The 15,870-nt window shown below is 49.9% G+C and overlaps 1 protein-coding gene across 2 annotated transcripts in view; it reads left to right on the top strand.

The window, feature by feature from the left end:
- MAP3K9 (mitogen-activated protein kinase kinase kinase 9) overlaps positions 1–15,274 on the top strand; it is a 74,649-nt gene extending 59,375 nt beyond the window's left edge. The window contains exons 7-12 of one of the 2 annotated variants that reach the window (XM_026008499.2): positions 155–277; positions 1,696–1,849; positions 4,268–4,336; positions 5,751–5,863; positions 6,836–7,639; positions 9,002–15,274. In XM_026008499.2, the coding sequence (XP_025864284.1) occupies positions 155–277; positions 1,696–1,849; positions 4,268–4,336; positions 5,751–5,863; positions 6,836–7,639; positions 9,002–9,486 (1,748 nt within the window). In that variant the 3' untranslated portion in view covers positions 9,487–15,274. The remainder of the gene's footprint in view (positions 1–154; positions 278–1,695; positions 1,850–4,267; positions 4,337–5,750; positions 5,864–6,835; positions 7,640–9,001) is intronic. The other variant, XM_026008501.2, reaches the window with a different exon arrangement.
- Positions 15,275–15,870: the final 596 nt, after the last annotated feature.

Below are 15,870 nucleotides of genomic sequence, written 5' to 3'. Positions count from 1 at the left end.
GAGAAAGAGAGGATTCTGAAAGAGAATATTTCCTAGGCGAACTTAGGAAACTGGGGCCTGTCCCTCAAGCTTACTAGGAAATGACCCTTTTCTCATGGGAATTGGATTATGGGAAAATTCTGACACATGCACGTATCTGTCTCTCCCCGAGCAGATTTCCAGCACAAGTTCACGATTCAGGCCTCCCCCACCATGGATAAAAGGAAGAGTCTCATCAACAGCCGCTCCAGTCCTCCTGCGAGCCCCACCATCATTCCTCGCCTTCGAGCCATCCAGTGTGAGACTGTTTCCCAAATTACTTGGGGCCAGAACACACCAGGGGCATCTGTCCCCTGCTCTGTCCAGCCACCGACTGGCCCAGGCTTGCTCCATCCATAACTACTGCCACCTCTCCTCGACAATGTGTATATACATGCACATATGTACGCAAACCCTTAGCCCTCCTCCTTGTCTCTCCCCATGAGCTTTGTACTACCGCCTCCTCTACTTTCTACTCTTAGATACCAGCAGAGGGGATTGTGGGTATTGACAGGATCTTATGTCACCTACAAAGCAATATGGAAACTGGTGTGCGATGTCGATGCCCTGGTGCCTGGCCTGGGTTGGTTGGTACCCTGGCCTGGGGACCTTGTATGCTCTCTGCCATATTTGGGGCGTCACTGTTTTTCTTTTGTTCCTGCTTCCCAGGGAAGGGTGTTTTCAAAGTGTAGGTCCTAAGGAAACTTGATAAATACTTTGTGGGAGGCCAAGTCTGGACCAATTTTATTTTTACCACAGTGTTTATTAAAAAGAATTTACATACACACACACACGTGTGTGTGTGTGTGTGTGTGTGTGTGTGTGTGTGTGTGTGTGTGTATGAACTTCTCTAACTTAGAGAGATTTTATTTAAATACAGAAACTGGCTATCCTAGAAAAGTCCATTCATATCAGTGGATTCCCACTTCTCATGTGGCCGCAGTTGGCTGAAAGCAATGGCAGCCTCCATATGCTCTGTATTTTCCCTCAGTCCCCTCAGCTCCCTGATTTTTGGTGTCTGGAACCATCTGCTCATTCACTAAGTAAGGATAGCCTCTGAAGCATTTGGTTTCAATGTTTGTTGTAAGGTAGCAATGTCAGAAGGATGTTCCTCCTCTCTTATCTGTTGTATTCCTCTAGGCCTGTTCCTTCCCCTTCTCCTACTCCTGACTTCCCTCTCCATAGTCTTGAGATCCTCATTGTCTTCCTTTCTCACCAAAATTCCTGTCTGCACTTCTAAGTCTCCCTTACCTAACCCTTATCTTTTTTCTCTCCGACCTACCTCCTTACCTACCCACCCCCAATCCAATTCCACCCAACAAAACGAATTCCTTAAGTCAGGTGTGTTTGGAACTCTGGATGTCTTTGGATTTGAATTCCTTAAGTCAGGTGTGTTTGGAACTTTGGATGTCTGGCTGGCCTAAGCTCCAGCTTTGCACTGACTGGTCTTACGAGACTCTGAGAAGTTTTTCCGTGTTTGGTACTTTGAGAGTGCTAAGTGATTGGTGGCTGAGGAGTTGAAGGCTCCACTTGGGCACAGAGTTTTTGAGGAGGCATGACTTCTTCCCTGCAACTCCATATGTGTGTGTCTATGTCTGTCTGATGAGGTGGAGGCTAGTTTTGGGGGGACTCTGTCTATCTTTTTTCCAGATCCCATCCAACTTTTGTTATTCACAGTGACACCAGGTGAAAGCAGCAAAACCTGGGGCCGGAGCTCAGTCATCCCAAAAGAGGAAGGGGAGGAGGAGGAGAAGAGGGCCCCCAAGAAGAAAGGACGGACATGGGGGCCAAGTACACTTGGTCAGAAGGAGCTTGCCTCAGGCGATGAAGGGTAAGAGTCAGAATGGGGGAGATTCTTTCCACTTAAAGATGGGTATACCCCTTTAAAACTACAATGTGACATCCTTTTCTTCTGTGGTGTGTTTCATTGCTTTCTGAGAAATGACAGACTTCTTGATCTTTGCAACAGTTTTCCAGTCCTCATTCCCTGGAACCTTCTCCAACAAGGCTCAGCATACTTTTTCAATAAAGGTCCAGATAACAAATATTTTAGGCTTTCGGGTCATATTATCTCTTGCAGCTCCTCCGCTCGAAAAGCAGCTGTAGACTGCGGGCAATCCCTAAATGAAGAGCATGGCTATGTTCATTCAGTAAAACTCTGTAAACACAAGTGGTGGACAGGAGTTAGCCCCTCAGTTATAGTTTGCCAACCCCTAGAGGCGTCTGACCCAGAGTAGCAAGTAGACCAAACAGTAACCAATGTGAAGAGTTCTGCTGGGTGTTCTACTTAGACGTGGCTCTTCTGACACATCCGCTCTGAGCAAAGAGAAGCAAGAGCAGAGGGTTCAGGACTCTCTTGACTTGGAAGCTTATCCCGAAGCAGGGGCAGATGATAATCTGGTAGTGAGTGTCCTCAGATGTAACCCAGGGCCACCAGGACTTCTTTTAGGCCCCTACCTCGTAGCCACACTGAGTTGAGGTGTGAGCACCCCCTCTGGGCAAAGCACAAGACCCAGCTTTGTGTCTTAGATATGCTTGCATTATTCCTGTGGCTCACAAGTTAAATTTTTCTCAAGTCTCGGTTCTTTGGAGGCCAGTCCCTTGCAGTGTCATTAGTAGTGGCAATGGTCATCACTGACCCCAGACGCCCTGGGTGTGAATTCTGGCCCCACCAAGCCTCGCCATATGGACTTACGTCTTCTTGTCTATAAAATGGGGGCTCATATCAGCACCCACCCAGTGGAGTTGATGTGAGGATTAATTAAGTTCATCTTCGGGAAGCGCGTACGGGACTAACTGGCTCCTAGGAAGCGTGTGTACGTATCTGCTCCGATGCTTCTTCCATGCTTCTCATGCAGTCTCTGTTTCATACCGGAAGGTATGAGTGTAGTGGTTTATAATTCTTATTCTTGGTCTTAGAATCTAGAATCGTGTTTCTTGACTGTTCTAAGTGTGAAAGTAAGCATCAACCCCTCTCTCCCTTTTCAGTCATTATCCTGAACTTGTGTCTGAACCTGTACCTGGTTCTGGTTATTCCTTTGAATGCTAAGAAGATTTCCTGTCCAAAATCTGTTTTCTCATGTCAGATCTGAGCTGAGGTGAAAATTGTTTGGTGCGTAAAGGGTTGACTCTTTGAAGCCAGGCTTTAGAAATCACTAGATGCCTTGGAATAGGGGGGAAAAAAGGAGGGAGGGAAGGAAGGAAAGAAGGCAGACAGAAAGGAAGGAAGACAGAAAGAGGAAAGAAAAAAAAAAGGAAGGGAGAGAGAAAGAGGAAGGAAGGGAAAAGGAAGGAAGAGAGAGAGAGACAAAGAAGAGAAAGAGAAAGAAAGAGAAATTAGGAAATTTAGATATGTAGGGCAAGCTGCCTAAGCTCTACAAGAGTTCAGTGACTGAGCCCTCTGGGGATGGTCAACTGCTCTGCTGTAGTGGGTTCTGTAGGGAAAAGAGCTCCTCAATTTGAATTCCTCTGAGCCCTGGGGTGGGTCTGAGAAACTCAATTACCCTGAATCTCTTGATATTTCTGATGTTCGTATGATTCCTGATAGGACTGACCAGGTTGGCTGTGGATCCCAGTAGTTTCTATGGTTCTGTTTCATTTATAGATATTTTTTGTCTTGCTAGTAAATTAACTGTATTTCATGCTCCAGAATACTAACTTTGGCATTTTCTTCCCCCTTGCATAGATTTGTCCTCAAAACTGTTGAAGCAGTTCAAAATATGACTTAATTTTTTATGATTCTTAATTTCTATTGAAGAGATAAAGTATATTCTATTCATTCTCTAGTGAAGACGTCTTTAACATGAGAAAGTTTTGAGAATCTCTGTATAATATTTCTAATTTTAGTCACTCTCAATGGAAGAAAATATGTAACAACAAAAAGCCATATTGAATTCAATAATGTTAAGTGGATTTGGCATCTCCATCCTTTTAAAAAATAGCATATATCTTATAGGAAACATACGTGCTGGCTCGTAGACAGCTTGGGCATCTGTGGATCTACGCGGCCTCTGCGGTTATGCTGTGGCTGCTCAGGGACCTCCGTCCCACAGATGGGCAGGTCCTGGGCCTGCGGTAGCACACGCAGGGCCACCTCATTAAGATTCCTTCATGGTATGGGCTTTGCTGACCAGGCAAGAGGAGGGCAGCTGGTGGCAGAGCTGGACCAGCATTGAGGGCTCCCATGTGGGAGAGGCTGAGTTGGATGTGCCCACTGTTGCCTCCTACTGATTTTCTTTATCCATTGAAGATCCCCTCAGAGACGCGAGAAAGCTAATGGTTTAAGTACCCCATCAGAATCTCCACATTTCCACCTGGGGTGAGTCTAATCTTCACCCTTCCATCGAATGTGTTTGTAATAAGTCTCCTTTCCATTTCCTTGTTCTCACAGCACTCCCTGTAGAATTGAGCCTCATTAGTGCCAAGGCTGTGCTGACTTGTTTTTCTTCAAAGCGGTACCATCGTGCACCCTGGGAACTTCCTGTGTTGATCTGACTTTCCCTTTCCTTATTTCCCTGACCACCCCTGTTGTTGGGATTCTCCTGGCACCCTTAGTTATAGGGAGACAATACAGGGCTATTTATCCTTTGATCTGCAGCACTGGCTTTGATTTTGCTAATCTGGATTCCCATGAACCCAGAGCTGGAAGTGATAAGATTATCAGTTAGAAGTCCCAGGCTGTGGGTTCCAGTAGCATGCTTATCTCTGGCTGTGTATTTTGGTTGAACCACTGGCGCTGGAATGTACTTGAATTCGCTGGCATTTCCGATAGCACTTGAAACGGCGATCTGAAGTGAGAGGAAAAGTTGGTCCTTCTCTCTCCCTCAGGATGGACTGGGAAGAGTGGGCTTTGTTTGAATAGCTTTTTCTGGCCCTAAAATGAAAGCCACCTCTGATTATAATCCTGGTATTTCCAAGGCAACCATAACCCACAGATTCCTCAGTCTTCCCTTGTTATTGTCCATTAAAGAAGAGACCAGTGCTTCTGGGCCTCTGATTCCCCCATTTGTATGAGGGGATTTGTGGGGTACCCAGTCAGGATCCTTAGAGTTACTGGCTTGGGGGTGTGAGCTCATCACAGGGATTTGAAAGCAAGCTCCTTGAATTTTCCTCTTCATTCCCAGACAAACCAAAGGCTTGAGTATAGCCTATGTACTCCCCACATAGGTCTGTCCCAAAGTGCACTGGGTTGATGCAGCTTTGTTGGCTGATTTTTGTTTTCAAAAAGTGGCTTTGAAAGTTGGCTGAGCATGCCATGAGCTTAGAAGGAGTTGAGAAACGGTGTGACTGGAATAGCCTGGCCCATCTCTGCTAGCTTGTCTGCCCATGGTTTGCCTGGCATTACAGGGTCCCTGATGTCAGCAGTGTGCTGTATACAGTGTCCTGGAATGATGACCTCTCCTGTAAGATGGGCTTGGGCAAGACCCTGGCCAGTGCTGGGCAGTCCTCATTTTTTCCCCTCCTCTTGCCAGCCTGCCTGCTAGATCTTTCCACAGCTCCATAGCAGCATGTGAAGGGGTGGGTTCATGGCACTGCTTTTCTTTTCCTAGAGCATGTGCACTTCTGTTTATCATGTGAGGGGACTCAGTAATGTTCATTGCTGGTACCGCAAGGCTCTTGGGCTTTGGTAGGATTAAGCACACAGGGGAAGACATTTCCACAGCCCTGTGGAAGTAAGGGGAGAGTAAGGGAAGTGACCTGTTCTAACAGTTTCCTCATTTACTCCTATTCAGCCTCAAGTCCCTGGTAGATGGATACAAACAGTGGTCGTCCAGTGCCCCCAACCTGGGGAAGGGCCCCAGGAGTAGCCCAGCACTGCCGGGGTTCACCAGCCTTATGGAGATAGGTAAGCATTGCCTTTGTCCTGACTCTCTCCATTCCCTTAGGGAAATTTTGGCCAAGCTTCTGGGACTCTTTGTGAGGACCCCTACTACCACTTCAGGGAGGTTGTTTCCTTTTTTACCCAACTCCCAGGCCCCCACCCTTATTTCCTCTTTGGTCTCTCTACTCCCATTTTTTTTTAACCTTCCCAAATCATAGTTTCTTCCTGCTGCCATGGGGCCTGCCCTTGGCCTCCTCTCACAAGGAGCCATTTATAGTCTACAGGGCAATGGGGACAGTGAAACCTTGAATCAGGCACTTCCCTTTGCTGGGGCTCTTTCCTTTGTATCTTAATGTGGGGACTCTGCAAAACAGGACATGGTGGTAGAAGACACTATGTCTTTCTCTAAGGAAGCTTTCCAGTCGCCTGTGATTGCTGAACAGGTAAGGTCTTCTCCAGGCTCTCTCTCAGCAAGCAAGTCCTCTTCTCTCTGAAGATTTCCAACATCATAGTAGGTCAGTTTATGGAGTAGATGCACCTTCACCTATGGAGGAGATTCCAGTCCCTTGCAAGACCCTGGTCCTGAGACAGGTCTCTAGGCCATCATTCTAGAAATTCAAGGTCCCCTCCAATGTGATGGTACAAACAAATTAGGAATGTTTCTGTTCTACCCATTATTCCAGGACATTCACACTGTACCTCTTATGTTGAGGATCCCTATGAAAAAAGTAGAAAAGTAGCAGATTTCCTTTTCTGAAAACAGGACGAGAAGCTCTGGAATGGAGAGCGATTTCCTCATGTCAGTCACAGTTGAGTGTGGAGGAGGAAAGCCCTGTGGGTTCAATGCCCGATCCCCTATCCCACCCGAGAGACTATTTGACCTTGTGTTCTTGACAATCCGCCAGGAGGCCCAGAGTTGAGGAGAAGGACGAGATTCTTACCTAGGTTGCTTCATCTCCATTTCCTGTTTCCCCTCCCTACCTCTCATCTTCACAGAGGATGAGGACAGCGAAGGCCCAAGGAGTGGGGATTGTCGTCTACAGCATTCACCCAACCAGTCCTACCTCTGTATCCCATTCCCTCGTGGAGAGGATGGGGAGGGCCCCTCCAGCGATGGAGTCCACGAGGAGCCCACCCCAGTCAACTCAGCCACCAGTACCCCTCAGCTGACGCCAACCAACAGCCTCAAGCGGGGCGGCACCCACCACCGCCGTTGTGAGGTGGCTCTGCTTGGCTGCGGGGCTGTTCTCGCAGCCACAGGCCTAGGGTTTGACCTGCTGGAAGCTGGCAAGTGCCAGCTGCTTCCCCCGGAGGAGCCTGAGCCACCAGCCCGGGAGGAGAAGAAGAGGCGCGAGGGTCTTTTTCAGAGGGCCAGCCGTCCTCGTCGGAGCACCAGCCCCCCATCCCGGAAGCTCTTCAAGAAGGAGGAGCCCATGCTGTTGCTAGGAGACCCCTCCGCCTCCCTCACGCTGCTTTCTCTCTCCTCCATCTCTGAGTGCAACTCCACCCGCTCCCTGCTGCGTTCTGACAGCGACGAGATCGTAGTGTACGAGATGCCTGTCAGTCCGGTCGAGGCCCCGCCCCTGACCCCTTGCACCCACAACCCCCTGGTCAACGTCCGAGTGGAACGCTTCAAGCGAGACCCTAACCAGTCCCTGACCCCTACCCACGTCACCCTTACAGCCCCCACGCAGCCCAGCGGTCACCGGCGGACTCCCTCGGATGGGGCCCTCAAGCCAGCGGCTCTCCTAGCCAGCAGGAGCCCCTCCAGCAATGGGTTGAGCCCCAGCCCTGGAGCAGGTGGGTGCTGTCCTCCTCCTCTTTTCTCTTTCGTGACCTTGTGCTTCCCCCTGGAGTGGCGATATCAGACTGGATGCCATTTGTCCTCTGACTCGGCCCCCCCCTGGGAGGACGTGCTGCTATGTGGTTGGAGAGGTGGCCAGGCTGGCTGCCTTCTCTCTGTCCTGTGCCTCACAGGGCCTTTGCTGAGGAGTGAAGGAAGACAAGCAGGCAGGTTCTAGGAAGAATGGGACCCAGGGCGCCTGGGGGATGTTCAGGCCCTGGGTCTTACAGTACACGGTGCAGGTGCTTTCAGGGTACAGGAGGGGCAGGAGCCTGGCTTGGGCTGTTCCCTGAAGTGGAGACTGAACTTACTAGAAGGAATGCCATACAGTACCTAGGAAGGGTATTCGGTGCCACGTGGCTGGGCGCCCTTGCCTGTCATTACAGTGTTAGTACACACATACTCACAGGCACGCTTCCTCTTGCGCATCCTGCCCTGCATCACTCATCCCTTACTCATGCCTGGCTCCCTGGACGTGGAGAGGTGTCCAGCTACAAGGCTGTGCCTGGGCATAGGCTTGCCTTCTCCATCTGACACGGAGCCACCTGGGCATACATGTCCTAGGTCTTTCCACCACCAGCCCTTGCTCTCTAGAGACCTAAGTCTGACTCTGAAACCCCTCTCACCCAGTAGAAGACAACGAGATGGCAATTGAGATTTCAGTGATATTTGAGTATAAATGACATTGTATTTTTCCTTCCAGCGTGCTCCGCCCCTCTTTAGATTTTTGTTGTTGTCCTGAGATATGTGTCCTCTTTGGGAAGAGACCTTATAAGTCATCTTCAGATTTGTGATACTTAGATTTGTTCTTGCCTTACATGTTTATTCCCTGAATAATCTGGGAATGAACAGACCCTTCCTTAAGTCATGTGTCAGCAAACTTTCTTGGTAAAGGGCCAGATAGTAAATATTTTAGGCTTCGTGGGTCGTCTGGTCTCTATGGTAACTACTCTACACTGCTGCTCTAGTGGGAGAGCAGGCAATAGGTGTGGCTGTGTTACCATAAAACTTTATTTACAAACACAGGGTGGCCTGTGGGTCGTAGTTGTGCCTTAAGTTTTTTTCACTATAGATGTGACCCCATATGTCACATTATTATTTTATTATCAGATACAGTGCTCATGGCCTTCTAGTTCACTACTGTATCCCCAGGGCCTCCCAGCACACTGCACTGCACGTAGTAGGTGCTCATTAAATATTTGTCACTCAGTTTAGCCCAATGAACAGGGGTGTGGCAAATGCAGGGAGGGGGCAGCGTATATCTGGCTCAGCAATGTGGTGCCGTCATCTGATGCCTCTCCCTTTGTCTCTTTGACCAGGAACGTTGAAAACCCCCAGCCCCAGCCGAGACCCAGGTGAATTCCCCCGTCTGCCTGACCCCAATGTGGTCTTTCCCCCAACCCCAAGGCGCTGGAACACACAGCAAGACTCCACCTTGGAGAGACCCAAGACCCTAGAGTTTCTGCCTCGGCCACGTCCCTCTGCCAACCGGCAACGACTGGACCCTTGGTGGTTTGTGTCTCCCAGCCACGCCCGCAGCGCCTCCCCGGCCAACAGCTCCAGCACCGAAACGCCCAGCAACCTGGACTCGTGCTTTGCTAGCAGCAGCAGCACTGTGGAGGAACGGCCTGGACTTCCAGCCCTGCTCCCGTTCCAGGCAGGACCGCTGCCCCCTGCCGAGCGGACGCTTCTGGATCTGGACGCAGAAGGCCAGAGTCAGGACAGCACTGTTCCGCTGTGCAGAGCTGAACTGAACACACACAGGCCTGCCCCTTATGAGATTCAGCAAGAGTTCTGGTCCTAGCGTGAAAAGGGTCGGGGGCGGGCAAGGGGGAAAGCAGGAGGAGATAGGGGGAGCTGGCTGGCACAGCCCTTTCTCAGAGTTGGACCCCCTGAAATCCAGCCCTACTTCTTGCACTGATAATGCACTTTGAAGATGGGAGGGGTGGAAGCAGGACCGCTTCAGAGGGTCCCCTGCCCTGCAGGGCCTTTCCACCCATGTGCCCCGGAAGGGGCTGTGGCCACCGGCTCTGGCTGTGTAGGGGAGGGTGGGGTGCGTGCATGTCCCCCACCCTCCACAGTCTTCCTCGCCTTTAGGGTGACTCTGCAGGGTCACTCAGCCAAATCTGTCTGCTGCTCCCTCTCCTCAGCCCCCTGGGTAAGCCCAGAGCCTGTCCTGGAGTCCTTTTGTTAGCCCTGCGTTCAGCCTTCCCAAACACCAGTATTGGATGTCCCGTGATTGATTTTGCTCCTCTTCCACGTTCTTCCCCAACACCCATGAATCAGAATCCCATATATGGGAGATAGGAGCTTTTCTGTGTCCTAAGCCCTTACATGCCAGCTGGAGGACAGAAGGCAAGGTGCCCCGGTGTGGGATGCATCTGTTGCTGGACCTGGCACATCCCTGCTTGCACTTCCAGGTGCCCCGCCCCCCCCCCTTTATTTATTTGAGCCTCATGGGGACCTGCCTCAGTGAGAGCTGGGGAGGGGGAGAAGGGGTTAGGAAAAACAGTCGAGTTGCAGCCAAGAGGGTAACAGAATCTGTCCTGGTTCCTTTTGGAAACATGCAAATAAAGGCAGAAACCAGCACCCGTTGGTGGCACCCATCTCCTACCTGGGGTCTGGACATGGCCAGACCAGTTTCTGCTACCAACGTGCTCATTCCAGGGATCGTTTCTTGGGAGACTCACTTACTGGTGCGAGTTCTGAAGCCAGAGACGAAGTCCCTGTGTTTGTCCATTTTGTTACCCGATCTTTATGTGTTATGCCCTCCCCTTGGTCTTTCCCCTCCAATCCCTACAATTGGTGGACTTTGGGTTATGTATTTGGTTGCTAGAGACTTTGCACTGCACCAAAATAGCATACTGGTGGTGTTGGGGTGGGCGGCTCCCGGACACTGGGAGCTAGAACTGTGGGGATTTCTCAGCCAGGCCATCCATTGTGGGATGCCCTTGAGGGAAAACGGAGCCTTAGTGGTACCTGCCGCAAATGGATATGGTGAGGCGATGATGTTTGTAAGCCCCTGACATGTAAGGTTTGAGCCCTGGGCACTGCCTACTGACCGTGGCCTCTTGCCTCTTGCCTCTGTGTGCAGGTGGCCCCTGATGCTGGGCTCTGGACCCTCAGCAGGGTAGGAAGGAGAGCAGAGGCCAATCCTGAGTTTTCTGGAATTTGTTTCTTTAACTTGAATGTTGAATTGCTTCTGGAGCTTTCTCCTGTGTACCTTCACTCTTCCACTTACCCTGAGGCCTCCTCAGTCTTTGTGTGGGACACACATAAACTTGTTTGGGAGCAGAGCCTTAGGTCATGCTCCTCTAGCCTACAAACTCTCCAAATGTTGCTTCAGTGTCCTGTATTGTGGAGTATTTCCCTGGGGATGTTGTAGGACCACTTGCAGGCTCCCTGTGTTTGCTGCCTGGATGCTGGAATGGGGAGAGCAATAGAGCTGGCTCCGGTGATACGTATGGTCACTGCTCACTCTCTCTCTCTCTCTCTCTCTCTCTCTGTAACTGATAAAGTCCCAACCTGGGAATGAATAAAGGGGTGACCTTGGTTTTCAATTGCTCCTTGTTTTATGAGCTCACTGGCACTTTGGTTCAAGCATCCCCTCGCCCATCTTGGGTGGGAGGCACTCTTAGTTTGTCGTTGCCTGGGACTTTGCTATTGTGTCTCATCTCTCCTTTGCTTTGTTCAGTGAAGACTGTAAGAGATTATTTTTGCCTTCATCCCCTCACCCCTTGGCTAGAAGGGGAAACAATGTGAATCCTATCCACAGTTCCAGCCAACCAAGTGACTCCCTTTCACTCTTGATGGGGAGAGGGCAGATGGTCTGTTCTGTGCCCTTCCCTCGCCTCTCCATAGCCCCAGTTCCTAAGTCACTAACACATCTGAAAACCGTTGGCTCCACTGAATGGCTCCACATTCAGCCCAATCCAAACTTTGCTGGCTCTGGATGGTGCTCTGTGCTCTGATGCAGTTGACCGTTTTCTACTTTTTGTTATTTTTTTAGGCTGCGGCCTTTTTTTTGGAAGTGGTAGTATAACTGTCGTAGTGTGTGCTGAATCGTGGCCACTTGGCATTGAGAGGTTGAACCCATTTCTTACTCTTCCATCCAGAGGGAAGACAAGGGAAGCCTGGGTCGGCTAAGGGTAAAATTGCACCTGCAAGAGGCAGAAGCGGAGTTAGTGAAGCTGCTTCTGTGAGCTTGCAGGAAAACAAGAGATCTTCCTCAGCTGCCCCAAACCCCGGCTCTGGTGGGCCCCTGCCAGCCACACTCTCTGCCTCTGTGAAGTGAGGCTTGGTTGGATAAGGATCCTGTATGGTAATGGCTTTGAGTTGCTTCCTATGCACTTCTGCTCCCTGGTCTCTGTGGTCATGATCAGGAGCAAGCCTTGAAGCTGGGATCAGGTCCTACATTGGTGTCAGCCAGCATTTCTCTCCTGGTCTCTTCCCTCCTCTTCCCTTGGGAACAGTCCCTTTGCTCTCGGCAGGTGCTCACTACCTGGAAGATACTGCTCTCTGCTCTTCCTCCTGGAACCTTCATCTCCTTCTACTGATTCTAAACAGGATTATCCTCTGTTTACCCCCTTGGGGATCCAAGCCACTGCCAGGGGCTGAGTGGATATCCCCATCATCCCCGTACGTTATTTCTAAGAGGATTTGGTGGATGCTCTTCACTCCACATCCTTTAGAATCACAAGGGTCTGGTAGTAATGATGAAGGTGGCAGTGATGATATCTTACAATTTGTCAACTCAGAATAGTGTGACCTTTACAAAATGGCATCATTGGCATCCTTTTGATACACTTGCTGGTGGAGAAAAGGAAATGCTTAAAGAGGAAGAAATTCAAGGGAAGAGAAATTGAAAAGCTGCTTGGACTGGCTGCTGAGGCGGGCACCAAGCTCTTGAGACCTGAACAGGATGGCCCTATTCCACCTTCTGCTTTGCTCTCTGGCCTCGGACTCCTCTTTTAGCTCCTCTCAGGTTTCCTTCCTGTAAAAGCAACCATTACCTGCTTCCCTGTCAAGGGCAACGAGAACATGTATCAGAGCAGGTCAGTGAAGCACGCGGCTCCCTGCTGGCCGTTTGGATGAATTGACAGTGTGATTCTCACCACTTTTGCCTCTAAGAGATTTGCCTACCGTTTCTTCCTTTGGTTTCTGGAAGAGTAGTGATTTGGGGTTGGCTTAGCAGGACTCATGGGGGCTGTGGTCAGGCACATGCATTTCTGCATTTATGTAGCACCTGGTGTTCATAAGCATCCTTTCCCGCACCTACCTTATCAGGCTGGTCCTCACCACTAGTGTCTTAGGAAGGAGGAACCAGGAGATGGGGAAGCATGGAGGCGGCACCAGGATGACATTTTGGGGTCTCACATTTTTTAGGAGTCATTCCCAGAGTCTGCTTTGTTTAGAGACTGGAATCAGGCCAATTCCTGGAAGAATTTTGGTGAGAAGGTCTGCTGGCCCTTGAGACACATGTCCTGGTGTGAGGTTCCTGACAAGGGCCCCTTTCCCTCAGACCACGGATGCTCAGGGACACCATAAGACACCCCTAGGGCACCTAGGTGTGGCTTGTGTCAACGCTCTTGTTCTTCAGTCCCCACACTGGAGGGCACCTCCCCACTCCCTGTCCCCCCACAAGGAGGGAGACACCTCCTGAGCATCAGTGACTCTTCAAGCTCGCTTTTAACAAAAGCACAGAACAGCGGACTCTGAATGCCGGATGGCTGTGAGTGGTACATTTCAGGGAGCCTTGACCTCTTCCTCGTGAGTTCAAATCAAGCCTATGCTTTTGACCCAGGTATGTGAGGGCCCACCTTCAGGCAGGTTAGAAACACTCCATTGCCTCTTGAAGGATCTCGGGGAAGCAGCAGATGTTGCCCTTTCTGAGTGCCAGGCTTTTCCTGAAAGTTTTGCCAGAGACTGTGGACCTGGGTCAGAGGTGAGAGCGGCTTGAAGCACATTGTGACCATAAGCGACCATAGTGGTGGGAGTGGCAGGAAAGTGGTGACCTGAGCTGCCTACATACTAGTTGTATGAAGTTACAAATGTTTCTTCCCCTCTCTCAACCTCTGAGCCCAACCAGGAACTGAGGATGCTATCTTCCCTACCTGAAGCACGAAGCCCTTTAACTTTAAAATGTATGATTATCCTGGAACCCAAGGTCCAGCACTGATGAGCCTCACCTTGCTAGGTGGCTTCCCTTTGTGGAGAAAAGTGTGTGTGTGTGTGTGTGTGTGTGTGTGTGTGTGTGTGTGTGTGTGTGGTTGTTAAGTCAAAACCAGTCGAATATTGGCAGTTTCCTATGGTTCAACCTACAAGGCCACCTGCCTCTCTCCTTGACTTCAGGCATGAGGATGACTTCTTGTCAAGCTGCATTTATTCCTAGGAACACATTCCCAATGCTCTCTTCTTTCAGACAAACCATTGCTTTCTTAGATTAGGAATCCTAATTAGTGAAAATCCACATTAGAAAGGAAAACCCACTGCTGCTTCTGGGAGTCCTCAGGCCCTAGCACCTTCCTGGCTTCACCTGGACATTTGCCATCTCAAGCACTGGCATATGAAGGCAGGATGCAGAGACTGGAGTCCTGGCTAAGTAACAGGATTCAGGTGCCTAATTAACCTGACCCAGCTCTGGGCTCCTTCCTGGTTGGCTGTGCAGGCCAGGTGAGCCTCTCCTCAACTCCTTAGACTGTTAACTATTTTCCATTTATCCTGATGAGATACTAACGGCACCCCCCTCCTTTGTTCGTTTCTGGTCTTGGGCCCTGGAAGCACCCTGGCCTCCCTAGGCTGCTCAGGGAGCCCTAGCATTCGTTGTTCTGAAGGTTTCCTTACTTTGGAGCCAGGAGGACTGGTCATCCTGATTCTTACTGCCTGTGGCTCTCCATGCAACCCCTGCCTGTAGCCTTGCCCTGGGTCTTTAGCTCACCACCGCAGCTGGGGTAGAGAAGAGCCATTGTATTGAGTTGCATGCCCTTGGCACCCATTTGGAGCAAAGAGGGGAGGTGATGAACTCGTCAACTTTCTCTAGTTTTCCTCACTGTCCATCCTAAACACACACACAGACACGCACGCCCGCTCGCTCACACACTCACATGCTTGCACACAGATTTAAACTATCTTCTGGAGGTTTAAGGAAAAAGGTTTTACTTGGTTTGCAGAAATGCTTTCTTTGGGATTTTTCTCCTTGTTAGAGCCTTTGAGTCCAGGTAAAGTGAAAGTTCACATATGTGTTCGTTTTTTTTCTCTGTAATGAGCTATTGGTCTTTATCCCTAGGCCTTCCCTGCTCCAGTGTCTTGTCCATATGTCCTGACCCTGTGTCCTTGAATTCCCATTTTGCTTTGGGATTTAAGTTATTGTAATTTGTCAACAATATTTAAAAATAGAAAAGTCCTGAAGAAAACTTACCAGGTTCTTTTCTTTGGCTTTTTTTTTTTCAAGGTACTGTAAATTGTTAACTAGGGATGCCAAGCAGGCTTGGTTCAATGGCTAAACCTCTTACCGTATTACAGTGTAATGCTGATTCAGCCTGGTCCCACCACCAGAGCACACACAGACTTGAATAAAACTGTTACAACAATGACTTCTGGTTTGTTGAGTGCTTTGAAAGCATACCCTTTCCCCTCTTTCTCATTAAACACAATGTCCAAGTAACTGGCTCTTTCTGGGGGATTTCCATACGTAGAGAAAAATAAAAACTATGGTGCAGGGCAGCCTGGGTGACTCAGTGGTTTAGCGCCACCTTCAGCCCAGGGTGTGACCCTGGAGGCCTGGGATCAAGTCCCATGTCAGGTTCCCTGCATGGAGCCTGCTTCTTCCTCTGCCTGTGTCTCTGCCTCTCTCTCTCTCTCTCTTTCTCATGAATGAATAAATAAAATCTTAAAAAGAAAAAAACTATGGTGCAGAAAAGGGAGGAGCCCCCCTTCAGGCCCTGGAGCCCCCAGCTGGACCACAGGAGCCCTTTTGGCCCATGGCACCAAACGTCACCTGCCCAGATGGTCCTGTCTCTTCTCACAACTGACTTTTGCACAGGCTACAGATTTGGGCTTTCAGAACCCCCCAGCAAGCCTATGCTGTCTTCTACTATCATCATCCACCCTGATGTTCCTGGTGAAGTTGTAAGTGGAGCTAAGAGGGCAAACACAAATGGAGTTGTACACTTGTAGACAAGATTTGCTG

Source organism: Vulpes vulpes, chromosome 6 (genome assembly GCF_048418805.1).
Source record: "Vulpes vulpes isolate BD-2025 chromosome 6, VulVul3, whole genome shotgun sequence".
Lineage (NCBI taxonomy): Eukaryota > Metazoa > Chordata > Mammalia > Carnivora > Canidae > Vulpes > Vulpes vulpes.
This window is presented reverse-complemented; position numbering and strand designations above follow the sequence as displayed.